Below are 25,398 nucleotides of genomic sequence, written 5' to 3'. Positions count from 1 at the left end.
TGGGAAGTCCAAAACTAGAGAGCATTGGTTTCAGGTGAGAGGGGAAAGATATAAAAGAGACCTTGGGGGCATCTTTTTCATGCAGACGGTTGTTTGCTTATGGAATGAACTTCTGGAGGAAGTGATGGAGGTCAGTATGATTACAACATTTAAGAGGCATTAGATGAGTCTATGAATAGGAAGAGTTTAGAAAGATATGGGCCAAATGTTGGCAAAAGGGACTCGGTTTACATAGGACATCTGGTCAGCATAGATGAGTTGCACCAAAGATCCTGTTCCATTGTGTATACCTCTGACTCTGTGAGACAGTAAACTATTAGAGAGGGGGTTGTGGAGGAATCCTAAGCAGCAGAGTAAATAGAAACTTAGATAAGGAAGATTCTAAATCAGAAAAGAACACATTAATGAGAAAAGTCAGAGAATAAAGTAACTCTAAAGAACTAAACTACATTTATTTCAAAGCAAGAGATATTAGAGGTAAGAACAAAACAAAGAAAAAAGAGCCATACAGCTCAGAAAGAGGCCCTTTTGACCCTCCATGCCTGTGCCGCCACATTTTGCCCTTCCTTACTAAAATTGTCTTTACTTACAGGATCTGTATCTCTTTATTCCCTTTCTATTCGTCCAGATGATCCTGAATGCTGCAAATATGTCTGGTTGTACCACCACCTCTGGCAACATGTTCCAGGCACTCATCAATTTTGTTTGAAAATCCTGCCTCGCATATCTCTCTAACCACCAACCCCCTCCCCGCCCACCCCCCCCCCCCCCCCCACCAGCATCTTAAACCTGTGTCCCCTAGTAGTCTACACCTGCACGCTGGAAAAATGCCTCATACTTTTCACTCTATCCATGCCATTCGCAACTTTATAGAGACAAAAACCTGCAGAAACTGGAATCCAAGGTAGACAGCCAGGAGGCTGGAAGAACACAGCAAGCCAGGCAGCATTGGGAGGTGGAGAAGTCACCCTTTCAAGTGTCACCTTTCTTCAGGAGAGAGGGTGGGTGTAAGGGGAGCTGCAATTAAAGGGGGGGGGGGTTTAGGGGAGCGTTTTGGTTGGGGAGAGGAGTGGGATGGTGAGGTAGGGATATGTGAACACAAGTATAGTGTACGATCTGGTAGGTCGATGGGAGGAATAAATCCAGTTGGTCGCTGGAAGGAAGGGTCGATCAGAGGAATAAAAGGGGTGGGGGGAGTGGACTGGAACGGGAGTCTGGGGTGGGAAGGGAAGTTATTTGAAACTGGAGAACTCAATGTTGGATCCTCTGGACTGTAAACTTCTATTAGATCACCCCCTTAACCACCTGCGTTCCAGTGAAAACAAACCTAGTCTATCCAACTGTTCTTCACAGCTAACATCCCCCATACTAGTCAACATCTTGGTAAATCATTTCTGTACGCTTTCCAAAGTATCCACATCGTTCTGGTAAATTGGTGACCAGAACTATAAACATTATTCCAAGTGTGGCCGAACTAAAGTTCTATTCAGCTGCTGCAAAACTTGTCTATCCTTATACTCAGTGCCCTTCTAATGAAGGCAAGCATGCCACACCACCCTTTTATTACATTATCAACCTACACTGCCACCTTAGAGTTCTGTAGACCTGCACCCTAAAGAATATCTGCCCCTGCATATCAGTACTCTGAAGAGTTCTGCCATTCACTGTATAATTTCCACCTGTAGTTGACTTTCCAAAATGCATCACCTCACATTTGTCCAGATTAAACTCCATCTGCCATTTTTCTGTCCATGCTTGCAACTGATCTATATCCTGCAGTATCCTCCTCACTAACTACAACTCATAAAGTCATAGAGAAGAACAGCACGGAAACAGACCCTTTGGTCCAACTTGTCCATGCCGACCAGACATCCCAATCTAATCTAGTCCCATTTGCCATCACTTAGCTCATATCCCTCAAAACCCTTCCTATTCATTTACCCTTTTAAGTGTTGTAATTGTAACAGCCTCCACCACTTCCTCTGGCAGCTCATTACATACACGCACCACCCTCTGCGTGAAAAAGTGAGACTTTACGTCCCTTTTAAATTTTTCCCCTCTCACCCTAAATCTCTAGTTCTAGACACTCTCACCCCAGGGAAAAGACCTTGTCTGTTTATCCTATCCATGCCCCTCATAATTTTATAAACCTCTATAAGGTCACCACTCAGCCTCCAATACTCCAGGGAAAACAGCCCCAGCCTATTCAACCACTCCCTATAGCTAAAATCCTCCAACCCTGGCAACATCTTTGTAAATCTTTTCTGAACCCTTTCAAATTGCTCAACATCCTTCCAATAGAGTCCAAAATTGCATGCAATATTCCAAGAGTGGTCTAACCAATGTACTGTACAGTGCACCATGACCTCCTAACTCTTATAGTCAATGCTGTGACCAATAAAGGAAAGCATATCAAACGCCGCCTTCACTATCCTATCTACCTATGGCTCTACTTTCAAGGAACTATGAACCTGCACTCCAAGGTCTCTTTGTTCAGCAACACTCCCGAGGACCTTACCATTAAGTGTATAAGTCCTGTTAAGATTTGTTTTCCCAAAATCCTCGCATTTATCTGAATTAAACTCCATCTGCCACTTCTCAGCCTATTGGCCCATCTGGTCCAGATCCTGTTGTAATCTGAGGTAACCTTCTTCGCTGTCCACTACACCTCCAATTTTGGTGTTATCTGCAAACTTACTATGTTCGCATCCAAATCATTTATATAAATGATGAAAAGTAGTGGACCCAGCACCGATCCCCTTGTGGCACACCACTGGTTGCAGGCTTCCAGTCTGAAAAACAACCCTCTGTCTTCTACCTTTGAGCCAGTTCTGTATCCAAATGGCTAGTTCTCCCTATATTCCATGAGACCTAACCTTGCTAACTGGTCTCCCATGAGGAACCTTGTTGAACCCCTTACTGAAGTCCATATAGATCACATCTACTGATCTGCTGCCATCAATCTTTTTTGTTATTTCTTCAAAAAAGTCAACCAAATTTGTGAGACATGACTTCCCATGCACAAAGCCATGCTGACTATCCCTAAGCAGTCCTTGCCTTTCCAAATACATGTAAATCTTGTCCCTCAGGTTTCCCTCCAACAAATTGCCATCACTGACGTCGGGCTCACTAGTCTAAAGTTCCCTGGCTTGTCTTTACGATCTTTCTTAAATAGTGACACCACGCTAGCCAACCTACAGACTTCTGGCACCTAACCTGTGACTATCGATGATACAAGTATCTCAACAAGGGGTCCAGCAGTCACTTCTCTAGCTTTCCAGAGTTCTAGGGTACACCTAATCAGGTCCTGAGGATTTATCCACTTTTATGTGCTTCAAGACATCCATCACCACCACCTCTGTAATATGGACATTTTTCAAGATGTCACCATCAATTTCCACACATTCTATATCTTCCATGTCCTTCTCCACAATAAACACGGATGCAAAATACTCGCTTAGTGTCTCCCCCATCTCCTGCAACTCCACATGTAGGCTGCCTTGCTGATCTTTTGAGGGGCCCTATTCTCTCTCTTGTTACCCTTTTGTCCTTAATGTATTTGTAAAACCCTTTGGATTCTCCTTAACCATATTTGCCAAAGCTATCTCATGTCCCCTTCTTGGCTTCCTGATTTCCCTCTTTAGTATACACCTACAGCCTTTATACTCTTCTAAGGATTCACTCAATCTCTCCTGTCTATACCTGACATATGCTTCCTTCTTTTTCTTAACCAAACCCTCAATCCCTCTAGTCATCCGAGAATCCCCACACCTTACCAGCCTTTCCTTTCACCCTAACAAGAATATATTATCTCTGGACTCTCATTATCTAATTTTTGAAGGCTTCCCATTTTCCATTTATCTGCAAACATCTGCCCCCAATCAGCTCTTGAAAGTTCTTGCCTTATCGTCAAAATTAGCCTTCCTCCAATTTAGAACTTCAACTTTTACATCTGGTCTATCCTTTTCCATCACTATATTAAATCTAATAGAATTATGGTCGCTGGCCCCAAAGTGCTCCCCTACTCACACCTCAGTCACCTGCCCTGCCTTATTTCCCAAGCATAGGTCATGTTTTGCACCTCCACATACTGATTCAGAAAATTTTCTTGTACATACTTAACAAATTCCTCTCCATCTAAACCCTTAACACTATGGCAGTCTCAGTCTTGTCTAGAAAATCAAAATACCTGACCATAACCACCCTATTATTCTTACAAATAACCGAGATCGCCTTACAAACTTGTTTCTTAATGTCCTGCTGACTATTAGGAGGCCTGTAATACAATTCCTATAAGGTGATTATCCCTCTCTTATTTCTCAGTTCCTCCTAAATAACTGCTCTGGATGTATTTCCGGGAATACCCTCCCTAAGTACAGCTGTAACGCTGCTCCTTATCAAAAATAATACTCGACCTCCTCGTTTGTCCATCCCTGAACCACGACTCTGTAATTGCTATGATATCTTAGTCCCATGTTCCTAACCATGCCCTGAGTTAATCTGTCTTTCCTGTTAGGCCTCTTGCATTGAAGTAAATGCAATTTAATTTCTTAACTCCTACCTTGTTCTCTGCTTTGTCCCTGACTGTTTGACTTGCTTCTTTTCTCAACTGTACCAGTCTCAGATTGATCTCTTTTCTCTCTATCTCCCTCGGTCCCACCCTCCCACTTTATTAGTTTAAATCCTCCTGAGCAGCTCTAGCAAATCTCCCTGCCAGTATATTAATCCCCTTCCAATTCAGTTGCAATCCATCCTTCTTGTACAGGTCACTTCTATCCCAGAAGAGATTCCAGTGAGCCAAAAATGTGAACCCTTCTCCCCTGCACCAGCTCCTCAGCCATGCATTCATCTGCCCTATCCTCCTATTCCTACCCTGAAGAGCTTGTCGTACTGGGAGTAACTCAGATATTACTAACATTGAGGACCTACTTTTTAAATTCCTGCCTAACTTTCTATTTTCTCCCTTCAGAATCTCATCCTTTTCCCTTCCTATGTTGTTGGTACCAATGTGTACAATTACCTCCAGCTGGTCCCTCCCCTTTGACAACCTTCTACACCGTCTCCAAGATACTCTTGATCTTGGCACCAGGGAGGCAACACACCATTTTGATTTTTCACTGGTGGCTGCAGAAAAGTCTGTCTGTGCCTCTGGCTAGTGTCCCCTATCACAATCAATTGCTTCGTACTCCAACATACATTAGAGCCAATCTCGATACTAGTAACTTGGCTGTTCATGCTACAATCCCCTGAGAGACCATCACCCCCTACATTTTCAAAAACAACATACTTGTTTGTAATGGGGATAGCCGCAGAAGACTCCTGCCTACCCCTCCTACCTTTCCTGGAGTTAACCCATGTACCTGACTGTATCTGCAGCTTTTCTCCCTTCTTGTAACTGCCATCCATTACACCTAGCTCTTGTAAATTCTTCATTTGCGTCTCACTGCTGCTTCAACTGATCCATGCAATCCGATAGGATTCACTTTGAAAGACATTTCCTACAGACATATTCATCAGTACCATAGAAACTGTCCTGAACTCGCACGTTTGACAGGAAGAGCACATTGCTCTACTAAAGTATATCTTTGCTTCTTCACAATCTTACAGACCCAGAAAATAGCACTGTCTTTTTGCTCTAAAAAACAGTGCTCCGGGCGAACTTAGTACTTATGGTTTATATTTTAAAAATTTAATCAAGAGACAGATTTCAATAAAACATATAATCAAGAAAGAACCCACTCTACTCACTACTGTAGTCTTACGGCAAGGTTACAAGTTCATAAAATATGCACTTATCTGTTTCTGTGCTGTGAGATCTTCCACACAGGTTTCTCCAAGGTCAGCTGTGAATTTCACTGTTTGCTAATTTTTCCTAGATGCACTCCAATGTCCAGAGATACATGAACTCAAAAAGCAAAGGCAGTAACTGTGCAAATTCACTGCTGTGTCCATTAGCAGTGTAGGTTTCTTTCTGTCTCCCTCACTGACCATATGCTTGCTACCTTTTGTCTGTCTTTCTCTTTTTGGAAGTACCATTGTTTTGACTTTTTCCTCAAAGATCCAAACCAATCCAACAGCTTATAAAGCAGTAATTGTTATTCCTGGAATTATAGGAAATCACCTCCAATACCTAAAATACCTCAAAAAATGAGGAGCTCTTACAACCACAATTTGTTCTCATCCTCCATCTTGGATTACCCAGAATCCTTTCGCCTCCAAACTTTGTATCATCTACAAACTTAGGAATTGGACTAGCTATGTTTTCCTCCAAATCAGTTACGTAAATCACGAAAAGCAGATGTCCTAGCACTGATCTCTGTGGATCACCTTTAGTCATCACTCTTTGTTCCAAAAAGCATTGTTTCATGTCTCCCCCCATCTCCTATGATGAAGACAATTCTGTATACATCTTGCACCTTAGCATTGATAACATGTGATATCACCTTTTGTACCAGTCTGCCATGAGGGACTTCATCAAAAGCTTTGCTGAAGTCCACGTAAACAACATCAGCTACTTCTCCCTCATCAACCATCTTTGTCACCTCCTCAAAAAACTTGATCAAGTTAGGGAGGCATGACCTCACCTGCATAAAACCATGCTGTCTGTTGCTAATAAGACTACTCACTATTAAATACATATAGATCTTGTCCCTGAGAATCTTTTCCAATAATTTCCCTACCACCGAAATGAAGCTCACATGCCTGTAATTTCCTGAATTATCCCTGCTAATCTTCTTAAACACTGGGACAACATTGTCCAAAGGTGAGGTTCCGGAGGATTGGACAGTAGCCAAAGAGAATACAAAGATATCTGTCAGTGCTCCAGCAATTTGTTCTCTTATCTCCCTCAATATTCTGGGATAGGTCCCATCTGGACCCAGAGTCTTAACTACCTTAATATGTTTTGAGATGGACAACACCTCTTCCTCTTTAATAGCAACTTGGCTTAAAAACTGGATAGTCATTTCTCTGAGATCATCATCCACCACTTCCTTCCCTTTGGTAAATACTGACACACTGTATTCATTTAGGGCCACACCTACCTCACCTGGCTGCACACAAATTCCCTCCTTTGTCCTTGAGTAAGGCTGATGAACTCAGGGTACGTTTAGCAACATGGAATTGGGACGTCAGAGCTATTGCAGAAACTTAGCTGAGGAATGTACAGGATTGGTAGCTCAGTGTTTCGTGTTTGAAATGCATGAGGAAGCATAGAAAAAGAGGAGAGGGGAGTGGCATTGTTGATTAAGGAAAATATTACAGTTTGTTTTGGAAGAATGCATGTTTCAGCAGCGTCATTTAGCTATAACGTCACTGAAGAATTAGAGAAGGTGTTTTGGAGAACGCTTAGCTCCGTTGCAACAGCGCGATTGCAGCGGGTATCAGTTTGCACACTGTGCTCTCGCAGAGCAGCGTGAAGACTGGAACTGACATTGCGCATGTGTAGATGTCGGTGTTCTGTGCATGCGCTGAAGTGTCTGTATCGTTCGGGGCATGTGCGCTGTGAGCACCAGTCTTCATGCTGTTCTGCACATGCGCCGATGTCAGCTTCCGACCGAACAGCTTTTGATGAGAGTTACTGTATAGAGAGCAGCTTTCTTACATTTTTTAAATGTATTATGTCAAATTTACTTTTGGTTTGTTGACAAGTATGATTTCAACCTTCAGGCTGTGCTATACTTTGCTTTAGACATTTGGGTGGTATTTGAGCGATTGTGAGTGATCCTTTTTGCTAGTCTGCCCCAAAGCACACTTTTCCCATAGACCCCATTATTTGTATTGAGTGATTTTGTATTAAGTGAGGTTTTGCTGGAACGCAACCAGAATGTTATAGGAGAACTACCTGTACTATTGTTACTGGAGAAGATAATTCTGTAAAATCATCCGGTGAAAATATATGGATTGAAATTAGAAATAGGAAAGAAATGATCACCTTGTGTTGTATTGTATTGTAGACCCCCAATCGTCAGAGGGAACTTGAGAAACAAATATGTAGAGAGATCGTGGATATATGTAAGAATAATAAAGATACAATAGTAGGTAATTTTAATTTTCCAATCATTGACTGGGACAACCATAGTGTTAAGGGTTTGGATGGTTATGGACTCGTCAATGTGTTCAAGAAAATTTTCTTTATCAATATGTAAATGTTCCTGCTAGAGAAGGCATAATACTTGATGTTTCCTTGGGTAGGGCAAGATGCCTGAAGGGATAGTAGAACACTTTGGATCTAGTAATCATAATTCTATTAGTTAGGAGAAAGTGAGGACTGCAAATGCTGAAGATCAGAGTCAAAAAGAGTGGCATGGAAAAGCAAAGCAGGTCAGGCAGCATCTGAGGAGCAGGAGAGCATTTCTGATGAAGCGCTGAAATGTCAACTGAGCCACCATGGAGGTCAGTCATTCCAGCTCTGTGATGCTTTGCGGGAGTTTCTGAGGCCCAATCATCCACTGCTTCATCAATGAGCTCCATCATAAGGTCAGAAGTTAAGGCTGTTCAGTGGCTCAGTGGTTAGCACTGCTGCCTCACAGCGCCTGGTAGCTGGGTTCGATTCCAGCCTCGGTCAACTGTCTGTGTGGAGCTTGCACATTCTCCCCGTGTCTGTGTGGGTTTCCTCTGGGTGCTCTGGTTAGATGTGCAGTTTAGGTGTTGCTAAATTGCCCATAGTGTTCAGGGATGTGTAGCCTATGTCATGAGTAAATATAGGTAGGGGAATGGGTCTGGTGGATTATTCTTTGGAGGGTTGGTGTGGACTTGTTGGGCCGAAGGGCCTGTTTCCACACTGTAGGGATTCTAATTCTAAAAGTGGGGATGTTCACCGATGGTTGTGCAATGCTCAGCATCACTTGTATCTTCTCAGACATTGTTAAAATGCAGCAAGATCTGGACAATATCCACGATGTGGAGGAGCAGGTGTTAGACTGGGGTGAACAAAGTTAAAAATCACACAACACCAGATTATGGTCCAACAGGCTTATTTGGAAGCGCCAGCTTTCAGATCACTGCTACTTCTTCAGATAGCTATGGAGCAGGACCCTAAGACACAGAATTTATAACAAAAGATTACAGTGTGATGCTACTGAAATGATATTGAACAACCATTCTTTGCTGTTAAGTCTTTCATCTTTTAGAATGGGCTGCAGGTTTTGGTTCATTAATATGTAAATCCCAGATCTACTTTTAAGTCATGTTCTCGAGATAACTAAAGGTTTTATATTAAAAAAAAGTGACATCTCAGCTCAGACAATTCATTAAAGGTGTGAGGTTAGAGTCTGTCTGTATCAAAATCTTGAATCAGACTGGTTCTATTTCCAAAGTGGAATTTACAAAATATTACAGTGGATTGACTGCCAGCAGATTGTGTGATTTTTTTTGAGCAAAGTAGCTGCAGATATAACTCTGCAAATGCAAATTCACGTGTGTGTGTGTGTGCACGTGAGAGAGTGTGTTTGCGTGTGTGCATGCTTGGTACAGTGTGTATGTGAGTGTGATGCAGTATAAGCCTGTGAAAGGGTGTGTGCATGCGTGAGAGTGTGGGGGGGGGGTGTATGTGTGTGTATGAGAGAGGGTCTGCATGAGTGTGAGAATATGTAAGAGCATGTTTGTGTGTGTGAGAGAGAGTGAGAGAGAGTGTATAGTGTAGTGGGGTCACCTGTGGTGTGACATGAACCCAAGGTCCCAGTTGAGGCCATCCCCATGGATATCAACTTGGCTATCAGCCTCTGCTTGGCCAGTCTGCATTGTTGCATATCCCAAAGTCCACCTTGGAGGATGGTCACACAAAGATCTGAGGCTGAATGTCCCTGACTGCTGAAGTGTTCCCCAACTGGGAGGGTACATCCCTGTCTGCCGATTGTTGCGTGGTGTCCATTCATCCACTGTCGTAGCGTCTGCCTGGTCTCTCCAATGTACCAAGCCTTGGGGCATCCTTGCTTGCAGCATATAAGATAGACGATGTTAGCCGAGTCACATTAGTACCTGCCACGTACATGATGGATGGTGTCCCCACATATCATAGTGGTATACATGTTGTCACTCTGACACGTCTTGCAGTGATTGCCATGACAGTGTTGTACGGTGATGTGATCAATGTTGTCCTGAAGGCTGAGCAGTCTGCTCTGAATAATGGTCTGTTTAAGGTTTGGCAGTTGTGTAAAGGCGAGAAGTGGAGGCATAGGAAAGGTCTTGAGGAGGTCCTTATCCTCATTAATAATGTGTTGCAGACTACGTAGAACATGGCGTAGTTTCTCCGTTCCTGGGAAATACTAGACAACGAAGGGTACCCTATCGGTTGCATCCTGTGTCTGTCTCCTCAGGAGGTCATTACGGTTTCTCGCTGTGGCACGTTGGAACTGGTGATCAATGAGTTGAGCATCGTACCCTGTTCTTATGAGGGCGTCCTTCAGCACCTTCAGTGTCCATTACGTTCCTCCTCATCTTAACAGGTCCTGCGTATGCGTAGGGCTCTCTGAGCACCATCCTCCAACTCATCTGCTTCATCCTCGACCACAACGTATTCACCTTTGACCACCAGTTCTTCATCCAGATGCACAGAACTGCCATGGAGACCATGTTTGCACCCCAATATGCCAACATTTTCGTTGTACAAGACCTCCTTGCTGTACAGGACCTCAACCATCACTATACACCAGATATATTGATGATATTTTCTTCCTCTGAACCCATGGTGAGGAGTTACTGAAACAACTGCACAGTGATATCAACAGGTTTCATCCCACCATCAGACTTAGCATGGACTACTCTTTAGTGTCTATCTCATTCTTGGACACATTCTGAGGATGGGCATCTCAGTACCTCACTCTATCGCAAACCCAAGGATGACCTTACGATGCTACACTTCTCTAGCTTTCACCCTAAACACATCAAAACAGCCATCCCCTACACATACATAGGATCTGTTCAAATGTGACGGACACCTGAAGGCGCTGAAGGACACCCTCATAAGAACAGGGTACGATGCTCAACTCATTGATCGCCAGTTCCGACGTGCCATGGTGAGAAACTGTAATGACCTTCTGAGGAGACAGACATGGGATGCAACCAATAGGGTACCCTTTGTTGTCCAGTACTTCCCGGGAATGGAGAAACTACGCTGTGTTCTTTGTAGCCTGCAACACATTATCAATGAGGATGAACTCCTCGCCAAGAGCTTCCCTATGCCTCCACTTCTCACCTTTAAACAGCTGTCAAACCTTAAACACACCACTGTACACAGCAAACTGCCCAGCTTTCAAGACAACATCGACCACAACACTGTACAGCCCTGTCATGGCAACCACTGTAAGACGTGTCAGAGTGACGATATGGATACCACCATTACACGTGGGGACACCACCCACCATGTACGCAACAAGTACTCATATGATTTGGCCAACATTGTCTATCTCATACGTTGCAGGCAAGGATGCCCCGAGGCATGGTACATTGACGAGACCAAGCAGATGCTATGACAATGGATGAATGAACACCATGCAACAATCGCCAGACAAGGGTTCTCCCTCCCAGTCAGGGAACACTTCAGCGGTCAGGGAGATTTAGCCTCAGATCTTCGGGTGACCATATTCCAAGGTGGACTTTGGGCTACATAACAACATAGAGTGGCTGAGCACAGGCTGATAGCAAAGTTCAGTACCCATGGCGATGGCCTTAACTGCTCTCTCTGTCTCTGTCTCTGTCTCTCTCTCTCTCTCTCTCTCTCTCTCTCTCTCTCTCTTTTTCCTCTCTCTATACCTGTCTCTCTCACTCACTCACACACACATATACACATACACACACACACACACTCTCACACTCATGCACACACCCTCTCACAGACTTATACTCTATTTCACTCTCACACACTTCACCAAGCATGCACACACACACATAAGCCTATGGGATGAATTTGCATTTGCAGATACATTCTATTTTGCTCAAAAAGCACACAATCTGCAGACAGTCAATCCATATAATATTTTATAAATTTCACTTTGGAAATAGAAACAGTCTGACTCAAGATTGGAATACAAACAGACTCTAAGCTCACACCGTTAATGTATTGTCTGAGCTAATACGTCACCTTTTCTTTATAAACCTTAAGTTATTTCGAGAATGTAAGTTAAAAGAAGTTCTGGGATTTACATATTAATGAACCAAAGGCAGCAACCCATTCTAAAAGGTGAAAGACTTAACAGCAATGTATGTTTGTTCAATATCATTTCAGTTGCATCACACTGTAAACCTTTGTTATAAATTCTGTGTCTTATGGTCGTGCTCCACAACCATCTGATGAAGGAGCAGCCTCTGAAAACTAGTGCTGCCAAATAAGCCTGTTGAACAATAACCTGGTGTTGTGTGATTTTTAACTTTGGACAATGTCCAGATTTTGGCTGACAAGTGGCAGATGTCATTTTTACCACACAAATGCCTGCCAGTAACCATGTTCAATAAGAGGCAATCTAACCACTACCCCTTAATAATCAGTGGTGTTACCCATGACTGAAGCCCCCACTATCAACATCCTGGTGTTACCATTGACCAGAAACTGAACTGGACTCTCAATTAAAACAGAATGGATCTAAGGCTAAAATTATTGTGACGAGTAAATCACCACCTGATTACCATCATCCATCATCTGCAACTCAGGAGTTCAATTGAGTACTCCCCACTTGCCTGGATGAGTGCAGCTCCAACAACACTCAAGAAGCTTGACACCATCCAGGACAAAGCAGCCTGCTTGATTGGGTCCACGTCCACTCCTTGTGCCACTCCATAGTAATAATGTATACTGTCTAAAGATGCACTGCAGAAATTCACCAGAATCCATAGGAATCACCTTCTAAGCCCACTTCAGATACTTGGGAAAACCACCCACTGCTGTTCACTATCCTGACTTGAAAGTGCATCGCTATTGCTAAATCAAAATGCAGGAACTCCCTCCCTAAAGGCATTGTGTGTCAACATACAGGACTTAGACTTCAGTGGTTCATGAAGGTAGTTGACCGCCACCACATCAAGAGTAACTAGGGATGGGCAATAAATACTGACAAGCCTGCAGTGCCCATGCCCCACAAGTGAGTGAGAAAAATCATTTTAGTCATTGAGCAGAAACTAGCTAATTTGGTTGTGCATGTGTCACACTTATTGGAAGTGTCTGAACCTCCAGGTTAATTTGAAGTATATTTAGCTACAATGCCCTTCTAAAATATCTGGATGTCAATCAGCATGCATTTGTGCACGCAGCATTACTGACTTGATCTTATTATTCTGAAGCAAAATAATTTTGCTTTTCAATCCGGACTAAATTGACTTAAATTATAAATCTATTGAAGCACTACTTCACAAGCCTTACATTTATTTCATAAGCCTTACATTGCAAACTCAGATTAATTACATTTGGTGGCAGTTTCCTCAGCTTTACAATGTCAACTCTAATGGAGGTATATTTTCTTAACATTCTGTTTCTGATCTACTGTGAGTTGAAACTACTATTCACCAGCTTTGATAACAGTGTTCCTTTTAAGGGCTAGTCTTAAAATCAGGCAATGCGTTGGTAGTGAGAAAAATCACAGTGGTTCTATGCTACCAGTTTTCCTAAAAAATAAATTATCCAAAAGCATTCATATCTTGAGTTATTTTGCGTTTTGTCATGTGAGAGTAAAATAAGTTTCAGCTTGTAGCAATGAATTCTTAATAAAAAGGCTTGTTATGGTATTGTAACATTTCCTTCGTAATTAAGTTAATTCTTTAAAGATGTTTGGATAAATAAAGTGACTAAATTTGTACTGACTTTAGTTTTCTCCAGGCAAAAGAAGAGCTGAAGTTACTAAAGTTTCCTGGCTTTATGTACAGTGATCTTCCTGATTTGGCTTCCAAAAATCCATACTTCAGCTTGGAGGAGGATGTGAATATAGATGATGGTGTTCATCTCATAGTATGCGTACATGGATTAGATGGTATGTTTATAGAATAAACTGTTCAGGTCCTTTTGAACTTGATTAAATCTGTGCTGTTCAATATTGCAAAACATTTTCTTGCACCGTTATCTGTCCCATTTTTCATTGAGAACCACAAGCCAGCAACTTGAGTATTGACATAAATACCATATTTAAGATTTACAAATGTGAAAGATATTTTGAAGCTTTTCTCTTTATGGTTTTGAAACTTGTGACACAAATCTAGACTTTGCAACAAGCCAGGGAACTTTAGATCAGTGAGCCTGACATCAGTGGTGGGCAATTTGTTGGAGGGAATCCTGAGGGACAGGATGTACATGTAATTGGAAAGGCAAGGTCTGATTAGGGATAGTCAGCAGGGCTTTGTGCATGGGAAATCATGTCTCATAAACTTGAATGAGTTTTTTGAAGAAGTAACAAAGAGGATTGATGAAGGCAGAGTGGTAGATGTGATCTATATGGACTTCGTTAAGGCATTTGACAAGATTCACCATGGGAGACTGGTTAGCAAGGTTTGATCTCATGGAATACAGGGAGAACCAATCATTTGGACAAGAACTGGCTCAAAGGCAGAAGACAGAGGGTGGTAGTGGAGGGTTGTTTTTCAGACTGGAGGCCTGTGACCAGTGGAGTGTCACAAGGATCGGTGCTGGGTCCACTACTTTTCGTCATTTACATAAACGATTTGAATGTGAACATAGGAGATGTAGTTAGTAAGTTTGCAGATGCAAATTGGCAGTGTCGTAGACAGCGAAGAAAGTTACCCCGAATTACAATGGGATCTTGATCAAATGGGCCAGTGGGTTGAGGAGTAGCAGATGGAGTTTAATTTAGATGAATGCAAGATGCTGCATTCTGGGAAAGCAAATCTTAGCAGGACTTATACACTTAATGGCAAGGTCCTCTGAAGTGTTGCTGAAAAAAGAAACCTTGGGAGTGCAGGTTCATAGCTCCTTGAAAGTAGATTTGAAGTAGATAAGATAGTGAAGAGGGCGTTTGGTATGCTTTCCTTTATTGGTCAGGGTACTGAGTACAGGAGCTGGGAGGTCATGTTGTGGTTATGCAGGACATCGATTAGGGCACTGTTGGAATATTGCATGCAATTCTGGTCTCCTTCCTATTAGAAGGATGTTCTGAAACTTGAAAGGGTTCGGGGAAGATTTACAAATATGTTGCCAGGGTTGGAGGATCTGAGCTATAGGGAGAGGCTGAAGAAGGCTGGGGCTGTTTTCCCTGGAACGTCAGAGGCTGAGTGGTGACCTTACAAAGGTCTATAAAATCATGAGGGGCATGGATAGGGTAAATAGACAAGATCTTTTCCCTGGGGTAGGGGAGTCCAGAACTAGAGGGCATAGGTTTAGGGTGAGAGGGGAAAGATATAAGAGACCTAAGACACAACTTTTTCGTGCAGAGGATGGTGTGTGTATGTGGAATGAGCTGCCAGAGGAAGTGGTGGAGGCTAGTACAATTGAACATTTAAAAGGCAACTGGATGGATATATGAATAGGAAAGGTTTGGAGGGATATGGGCCGGGTGCTGGCAGGTAGGACAAGATTGGGTTGGGTTATCTGGTTGGCATGGACGAGTTGGACCGAAGAATCTGTTTCCATGCTGTACATCTCTATGTCTCTATGCAGCGCAATGTTATATCACTGAGCAGAATTGTACAAACGGAAAGTCAATGGCAATGCAAGCTGTTTGGAGCCATGAAAGCAAGTATGATTATGACACAGGAGGCCATTCAACCCATCAAGTTCATATTAGCACTCTGGAGCAATCCAGATAGTCCCCTTTCTTCCATACCTCAGTTTCCAAAGCCTTGCAAGTGCCTCTCGCATTTCCTTTTGAAATGATTGATGTTGTCTGATTCCAGCTTTCTCAAAGATCATTTCCATTTGTTGTACAGCCCCATTTCATTTCTTGGCAGCAGATTTCACCTGATGCAAGAGCTTCGCTCCGAAAGCGAGTGTGCTTCCAATTAAACCTGTTGGACTATAACCTGGTGTTGTGTGATTATTAACTTTAATTCTTTAAGACTTGATATGTCTGACTTGCTTCCTTCTTTATGTTTCTGAATCGTTGTCGATATGCTTCTGGTACCAATTCGTGTGCACTCAAAATAGCCTGTTTAACATCTTCATAATCCAGTGGACACTCATCTGATAGCGCTACAAACACCTCACGAGGCCTGGCTACCAAGTTAGTCTGAATTAACATTACCCACACAGTCCCTTGCTAGTCCATCTGCTTTGTCAATTTCTCACAGGAAATGAAAAAGGCTCCTACATCACTTTTATCAAATTTTGGTAATGCTTTGACATATTTGTATATATCCCTACCAGGCTATTTTCTATGATAAGTTTGTTCATCATCCCATTTATCTTGTACTTTTCCTTCTATCATTTGAAGTCCTTTTGCGTCAAGTTTCAACTTAATCTTTTCCAACTTAAACATTCTTCCCCTTTCTTCTGCTGGGACCTTCCTCTCCTTTTCTTTTTCCTCTATTTTTAACCATAATTCAAACTCTCTCACCTTCCTTTCATTCTCTAACTCCATTTGCAATCTAATTCTTTCTAACTGTACCTCACTTGACTGTTTCTCTGATATACCTAACTGCTTGGCTAACTTTGTTACACAGTTATCCCTAGTTATTCCTTATTATCCCTAGTTTAAATCTAATTTTAGCCTGTTTGCTAATTGTAGAAGTGCCTCCTTTCTCTGTCTTCCTAAATTTTCTTGGCAAATCTGAGAAGCATCTTCAACCCCCAGAACCAATTTAGCACTGTTAGAGCCATTTCCCCCAGTTTTGATTTAAACAATCACCAGTAATCTAAATTAGCCAGCTTTTCCTCGCCTAAGTATTAAGGTCTAGAACACTAATCCCGAAGTCTATTTAAATCTGTCCAAATCTGTTCAAATCCCAGACCCGGGGCCCCAGAACACCCCTCTGATGATTAGAACTGAGACACCCAGAGAAGTAATCGCCTCATAATCTGATAAAAAGAAGTGTGAAAAGTGGTATACCCTATCTCTTATCCTTAATCTGTTATAAAGGAGGCGTTAAATGCAATGGAATCCTTTCACCCACTCTAAAATTAAAAAGCAACTATTTATTTATCTAAATCCAACAGTGAACAAATTAACAGAATTACTAACAAACTGAACAAGGCCCCTATAAGTACTTGTTCCTGAATAAAACAAGATTCTAATCATGTGATGTACGATTAAATACAAGTTCCACTTTTATAAATCTAAGTAATAAGAAAACAAAGAGCAGGGTGTTCTAGCTAGGTGGGTAAAGAACTGGTTGAGCGACAGGAGACAGAGAGTAGTAGTTGAAGGGAGTTTCTCGAAATGGAGGAAGATAACCAGTGGTGTTCCAAAGGGATCAGTGCTGGGGCCACTGTTGTTTGTCATATACATGAATGATCTGGAAGAGGGCATTGTTGGTCTGATCAAGTTTGCAGATGACACGAAGATTGGTGGAGTAGCAGAAAGCATAGGGGACTGTCAAAGAATACAGGAGAATATAGATAGAATGGAGAGTTGGGCAGAGAAGTGGCAGATGGTGTTCTATCCAAGCAAATGTGAGGTGATGCATTTTGGGAAGTCTAATTCTCGAGCGAATTATACAGTAAATGGAAGAGCCTTGGGAAAAGTTGATGAGCAGAGAGATCTGGGAGTGCAGGTCCATTGTACCCTGAAGGTTGCTGCACAGGTGGATAGAGTGGTCAAGAAGGCATATGGTATGTTTGGCTTCTTTGGACAGGGTATTGAGCATAAGAGCTGGCAGGTCATGTTAAAATTGTACAAGACATTGGTTCCACCGCATTTAGAATACCGTGTACAGCTTTGCTCGCCATATTGCCAAAAGGATGTGGGCACTTTGGAGAGGGTGCAGAGAAGATTTACGAGGATGTTGCCTGATATGGAAGGTGCTAGCTATGAAGAGAGGTTGAGTAGGTTAGGATTGTTTTCATTAGAAAAACGCAGATTGTGGGGGAACCTGATTGAGGTCTACAAAATCATGAAGGGTATAGATAGGGTAGCTAGAGATAAGCTTTTTCCCAGGGTAAAGGATTCAATAATGAGAGGTCACATTTTCAAGGTGAGAGGTGAAAAGTTTAAGGGGGATACACGCGGCAACTACTTTACACAGAAGGTGGTAGGTGCCTGGAATGCGTTGCCAACAGAAATAGTAGGGGCAAGCATGGTAGATTTATCCAGGATGCATCTGGACAGATGCATGAATAGGTGGGGAGCAAAGGGATGCAGATTGCTTAGGAATTGGGCCACAGTTTAGACAGTAGATTTGGATCGGCTCAGACTTGAAGGGCCGAAGGGTCTGTTCCTGGGCTGTAAATTTTCTTTGTTCTTTGTAATAAATTAAAATGTAGCCTCTCGAAGTTCACATAGAATGTGTCTTCCAAAATGTTCCTCTGTTTCTCCAGTCTTTCTTCTACTGATTCTACTGTCGGGGATTTTTTCTCTGTAATTTCTTCTGTTCTAAATGCCTCTCTCCACTGAATACTGGTGTCAAGGAGATTATTTCAGGGTTCCAGGTGCCTTTATGAATAGATGGCACTGTTTTTCTGAGAGCTGGAAAGTTCTTGTCTCTTCAGATGGCAGTTGGCTCTCTCCCAGTTTTCGAAATGCCTGCATCTGTTATATTTTTTAAAACGACTGATGTTTGCCTGCCAACTGTAAGGCCTTTTGACATACTTGTTTTAATTTTGGGGCTCTCTGTACGATGCTTGCAAACTTCCAAGCACAAACAAAGCATCATCTCTTAAAAGGACCATGCACTGCCTTTCAATTCATGAGTATTCTACACAACTTCGTAACTCTAAAGTGAAGTATTTCTGTAGCAATGGTGACTTTTCTTAAAACATGATATGAGAGAGAGACTTTCTGCAGATTAATGGGATTTTATTTTACAGTGAACTCTAAAGTGAGGAGATGTGTGTAGCCTTTCAATTTAAAAGGTCAGACATTGAGTTGTTTATTCTATTAAACTTTAATTATTTTATATAATAAACTTGTGTTTTAGTGTTAAAATCAAATCTGCAGCACTGTTATCTGTTAAACCAAAAAAAAAGAAATATGATCTGTCAAGTCGAATTTCAATCTGGAATCTGGATTGTCCAATGATAACATCAGCTGGTAATATAACCTTACAAAAGCATGAATTCTGGTGTGTTATTGGTTGTCTTTTCAGAGTGATTTACCAACTGGAAATAGAGCTCTGCAGAGAAATACATTAAAAAAAAACATGTTGGCATTTGCTTTCAGAATGCACAAATGTTCTTCAATCAATTATATTTTCTCAGCATGTTGTTATTACTTCTTCACACCCCTTTCCTTCAATCATCTCACAAACCTGACCTTGACCATTGGTATCTTACCTGTCAAGGCCATGAATCCTGGAAGTAAATTCCACAAGCCTCCCACAGTTTATTTGCTATCTATTCTAAAGATATTGCACATCATCTTGTATCTTTGACTCCTTATTCTAGCGCCCATAATACTGAACAAGTCATTTAGTCTGGCCTGTTTCAATACAACAAGGCCAGCTTTCCATAATTTTAAATGTATATCATACTTCCCCATAAACTATGTTCTTCTAATGAAAAAAATATTTCAACTTTACAAGTTCTTTTTTCTATTATATATGGCATTAGCTTTGCAAGCCTTATTATACTCCAATATGTAGTATAATCTGTGAATATTAGGCACAATAAATAACTGCGATTTTAAGATTTTGTACACATCCTCTGATGTTTTTATTCTGCGCCTCTGTTGATCAAACCTCAAATTCTGATTGTTCTTCTAGTGTCCAAATACAAGGGGTGTCGAAAATGGCATGTTAATTTCAAATCCTCTCAATAAAAGTTTATATATTTTGGATTTCTACATTCAATCTTTCTTTCTAAAGAATTCTGATGGAAGGCTAATGTAATCCAAATTAGTGTCCAATGTCACATTGATGTATATAATCTTCCTGATGTCCTGTTGTAATCTGTCTTGAATAACGAATGAAAAGCAACTTCTGTTCGTGTTCATGGTTGTGGTTTTTCATTCTTTGGATTATAGGGAATGCATTCTTTCAGTGAAACAATAAGTAACTCTTTTTTCTGCTAAACAGTTCTTCATAGACTTTCCCATATAAGTATTTATTGGCGCTTTATCAACATCATCATCACAGAAAGGGTCATTTATTTGAGGAGGGGGATCTATCTTCTGCAGAGGTATTTTGCATTGATTGTTCAATCTTCTGATCAGTTGTGCAGGCGTAAATCATATCCCACAGTGCGCCTGTGTAGAAGACCCTCCAGAAAAACAGGAGTTAGTATGGTAAGCAATGTTTCCTTCATAGGTGATTGTCTGGCAGGATAGAAATCATCTCAAATAACAACTAGTACCTAAGGGCAGGACATGGTGGCTCATTGGTTAGCACTGCTGCCTCACAGTGCCAGGGACCTGGGTTTGATTCCAGGCAATTGTCTGTGGGGAGTTTGCACATTTGCCCTGTCTGCATTTGTTTCCTCCGGATGTTCTTGTTTCCTCCCACAGTCCACAGATGTGCAAGTTAGGTGAACTAGCTATGTTAAATTGCCTATAGTGTTCAGGGATGTGTAGACTAGATGCATTAGTCAGGGGAAATGTAGAGTAATAGGGTAGAGGAATGCGATGTGTGGGATACTCTTCAGGGTCAGTGTGGACTTTTTGGACCAAATAGTCAGTTTCCACACTAGGGATTCTATGATTTTAAGAGCTTTTAATGTTGGCCATGATCCAAGGTCACTGTACAGAGTGTGGGTTTTCAGAATCAGACCAGATGTGGTGTAAAGGTCAGCAATCTGGCACCATCTCCATCATTTGAGTAAGGAAATCTTATTCACTGTATTCAGTTTGAGAGTTGATTTTTCTCATATTTTTATTGTCTGTGTTGATTGTAATGGTTTGTTTGCAAATTCTGCTCTCTTATTCTATGATTCTGTAACCAAGTTTTTACTTCCTCCCCCCTTTTATACTTGGCGTGGGGAACATTTCCTTATTGAAAAGTGGAGATCTGGAAATTGTAGAGTGCTACTAATTCTTGGAAGAAATATGCCGTTTCTTATTTTGTGTCCCCAAGAGCCAGTTGAACTGACCTAGGTCCTTGGGTCACTTTAAATTTTAATTGTTTAAATGACACACCTTGCTTTTACAGTTATCCAGTTTAATAATACCCTTTCATCCAAATCCTTGAATCTATTTCTTGCAAGCAGAAGTTCTTTCTTGTGCCAAATTAGTGAAAAAGTTAAAGAGGACTATTGGGATCTTCTGAAGTCAGTACTTTTGAAAGATTAGCCACTGTTATTTCAGCTCCAAATCATTACTGCACTAGAAAACTTGTAATTGTGTAGAAAACAATTGCTTAAAAATGTGTTGCTGGAAAAGCGCAGCAGGTCAGGCAGCATCAAAGGAACAGGAGAATCGACGTTTCGGGCATAAGCCCTTCTTCAGGAATCCTTTCCTGAAGAAGGGCTTATGCCCGAAACGTCGATTCTCCTGTTCCTTTGATGCTGCCTGACCTGTTGCGCTTTTCCAGCAACACATTTTTAAGCTCTGATCTCCAGCATCTGCAGTCCTCACTTTCTCCTAGAAAACAATTGCACTGATGACATGACATTATAAAGATAGACACATGTATCTGATTATTCCTGTGTGAATGAAATAAACAACTGGACTGTGTAAACATATTTACATTTTTATTAAAAGTAAGAAACAAACAAAATGTATTGAAGAACATAACAATTAATGTCTGAGGAAACGATAAATGAGTTATATTTTCAGCTATGAGCATGAACAGAGGGAAATGAACAGAAGGAAATGGCTGATAACACACTTTTTAAAAAAATGGATTTGTGGGTGTTCTTTACAGCAGCCTGTTGTGTCATGATGCACCAGGATAGTCCACAGAGTGGTGCATGGACTGTGAACTTACCAAGCTCAATTAGCTGCCTTTTAGTTTTTTGAATGTTTCAAATTAATAAATTGTCTTAAACAAGGTCAAAGGTTAGTTTATTGCAGACAGTAAGTTTGAAAAATATACCATTATGAGCTAAAGTACAGAGAGCAAGATTAAGTATGGATAAAAGCTACTTTTAAAGATGAAAATAAGAACTATCTATTAACGTTACAGGTCTGAATTGCTTGAAGATTTCTCTTCCCAGGGTAAAGTGATTGAAAATCTAGTGGGAATTCTGTTGCTGTGATAGCTTCTGTAATTAAATAGTTGGAAATCCATAGGTAGACTGAGCAGTAAATGTTCAGGAGGTTTTATGATGCTGCAGGTTGTGGCCATTCATAGCCTGGATCAGTATAGTCATCACGAAGTGGCTTGTTGTTTGCTATCTGCTATGAGTAATCTTGTGTGTCTCCAAGTTCTTTCTGCTGATAGAGTCATGCAGTACAGAAACAGGCTCCTCTGCCAACTTGTCATGCCCACCAGGTTTCCTGAACTGAACTCGTCTCATTTACCTGTGTTTGACCCATATCCCTACAAACCTTTCCTCTCCAAGTACCTGAGAAATTGTCTTTAAATGTCGTAATTGTACCCACCTCTGGCAGCTCGATCCATATGCACACTATCTACATGAAAAAATTGCCCCTCCGGTCCCCTTTAAATCTTTCCCCTTTCACCTTAAACATATGCCTTCTCAGAGAAAGACCTTAGCAATTCATCTTATCTGTGCCCCACATGGTTTTAGAAAGCTCTGTAAAGTCACCTCTTAACCTCCAGGGAATAAAAACATCCCAGCCAAATTGTCATAACTCAAACCTTCCAATCTTGGTAACATGCTTGTAAATCTTTTTTGCACCCTTTCCAGTTCTAATGATACCCTTCCTATAGCAGAGTGGCCAGAATTGTATGCAGTTCACTAAATATGGCCATATCAATGTCTTGTACAGCTGTAACAGGATATCCCAAATCTTGTACTCAATGATCTGACTGATGAAGGTAAGCATGCCAAACACCCGCTTTGTGTCTCTGTTCAGCTACACTCCCCAGGGCCCTACAATTAACTGTGTAAGTCCTGCCCTGGCTTTTCTTAAATGCAACACCTGGCATTTGTCCACATTAAACGCCATATGCCATTCCTTGCCACACTGGCCCTGTAAATCAAAATACCATTGTACTCTTAATAACCTTCACTGTCCACTATACCACCAATTTTGGTGTCATCTGCAAACTTGCATAAAGGTAGATAAATCCCAGGGACCTGATCATGTATATCTCAGCATGTTGTGGGAAGCTAGGGAAGAAATTGTGGGGCCCCTAGTGGAGATATTTATATGCCTCCCATTTTCTCATTCAAACTGTTTATATAAATGATGAGCAACAGTGGACCAGCACCAACCCTTGCAGCATGCTGCTGGTCACAAGTCTCCAGTCTGAACAATAACCCTCTACCACCACCCTCTGTTTCCTACCATCAAGCCAATTTTGTATCCAGTTGGTTAGCTCTCTCTGGATTCCATGTGATGTAACTTTACTAACCCACTGAACCTTGTCAAAGTCCATGTAGACAACACCTACCATTCTGGCCTTCATCTATCTTCTTGGCCACATCTTCAAAAAAAAATCAATCAAATTTGAGACAAGAATTTCCACACACAAAGCCTTTACCATTTCTTATCTTTCCAAACAAATGTAGATCCTGTTTCTCAGAACCGTCTCCAGCAACTTACACGCCACTGACGTTAGACTCACTGGTCTGTAGTTCCATGATTTTTTTCTTACAGCCTTTCTTAAATAATGGCTCGACAGTAGTCACGTTCCAGTCTTTGACACCTCAATCATGTCTGTCAATTATATAAATATCTCCACTAGGGGCCCCACAATTTCTTCCCTAGCTTCCCACAACATGCTGAGATATACATGATCAGGTCCCTGGGATTTATCTACCTTTATGCATTTTAAGACCTCCAGCACTACCACGTCTGTAATGTGGACTCATTTCAAAATTGTTTATTTTCCTAAATTCCCTACCTTCCATGACTTTCTCCAAGGTAAATACTGATTTGAAATACTCACTTAGGATTTTCATCCATCTCCTGTGGTTCCACACGTATATGTCCTCATTGATTAGATTAGATTACTTACAGTGTGGAAACAGGCCCTTCGGCCCAACAAGTCCACACCGCCCCGCCGAAGCGTAACCCACCCATACCCCTACATCTACATCTACCCCTTACCTCACACTACGGGCAATTTAGCATGGCCAATTCACCTGACCTGCACATCTTTGGAGTGTGGGAGGAAACCGGAGCACCCGGAGGAAACCCACGCAGACACGGGGAGAACGTGCAAACTCCACACAGTCAGTCGCCTGAGGCGGGAATTGAACCCGGGTCTCTGGCGCTGTGAGGCAGCAGTGCTAACCACTGTGCCACCGTGCCGCCCACAACCACTGTGCCACCGTGCCGCCCTATTTTCTTTCTTTTACACTTAATTTACTTGTGGAATCTTTTTAGATTTTCCTTTACCCTGTCTGCCAAAGCTATCTCATGGCCCCTTTTTGCCCTCTTGATTTCCCTCTTCAGTGTACTCCTACCCGCCCTATACTCGGGATTCACTTGATCCCTGCTGCCTATCCCTTAAGTATGCCTCCTTTGTCTTGACCAGAGCCTTGGTATCTGTAGTCATCCTGTGTTCCCTACTCCTGCAGCCTTGCTGTCCACGCTAACAGGAACATGCTGACCCTGAGCTCTTGTTATCCTGCTTTTGAAAGCCTCCCACTTACCAGACATCATCTTACCTGTGAACAGTCTCCCCCAATTTTGAAAGGTCTTGCCTAATACCATCAAAATTGGCTTTGTCCCAATTTAGGACGTTATCTTGTGAATAGACCTATCCTTTTCCATCACTATTTTAAAACTAACAGAATTTTAAAATTTTTAATTAGATTTCCTGCAGTGTGGAAACAGGCTCTTCCGCCCAACAAGTCCACACCACCCCTTCAAAGGGTATCCCATCCAGACCCAATACTTTACATTTTCCCCTGACCAATGCATCTAACCTAAACATCCCTGAACACTACGGACAATTTAGCATGGCCAGTTCACCTAACCCGCACATCTTTGGACCATGGGAGGAAACCGGAGCACCCGGAAGAAGCCCACGCAGACACAGAGAATGTGCAGACTCCACTCAGATAGTTGCCCGAAGCTGAAATCAAACCTAGGTCCCTGGCGCTGTGAGGCAGCAGTGCTAATCACTGAACCACCATGCCACCCCCAGACTTTTACAGTCACTGGTCCCAACATGACCCTCCTAACAGCTCAGTCAATTGCCATGCTTTATGTGTTAAGAGGAGGTCGAATTTTGCCCCTTCTCTACCATGTCCATATACATATTAATTGAGAAAGTTTTCTTGAATACACTTGGCAAATT

The 25,398-nt window shown here is 41.8% G+C and overlaps 1 protein-coding gene across 6 annotated transcripts in view; it reads left to right on the top strand.

The window, feature by feature from the left end:
• Nucleotides 1–25,398, top strand: part of fam135a (family with sequence similarity 135 member A) — a 306,374-nt gene that overhangs the window by 228,812 nt on the left and 52,164 nt on the right. For all 6 annotated transcript variants that reach the window (XM_072557991.1, XM_072557972.1, XM_072557981.1 and 3 more), the window contains one exon: nucleotides 13,795–13,955. In XM_072557991.1, the coding sequence (XP_072414092.1) occupies nucleotides 13,795–13,955 (161 nt within the window). The remainder of the gene's footprint in view (nucleotides 1–13,794; nucleotides 13,956–25,398) is intronic.

The sequence above is a fragment of the Chiloscyllium punctatum genome, chromosome 3, assembly GCF_047496795.1.
Source record: "Chiloscyllium punctatum isolate Juve2018m chromosome 3, sChiPun1.3, whole genome shotgun sequence".
In the NCBI taxonomy this organism is placed as follows: domain Eukaryota; kingdom Metazoa; phylum Chordata; class Chondrichthyes; order Orectolobiformes; family Hemiscylliidae; genus Chiloscyllium; species Chiloscyllium punctatum.
Note: the sequence above shows the minus strand (reverse complement) of the source record. Positions and strands in the feature narration are given on the sequence as shown.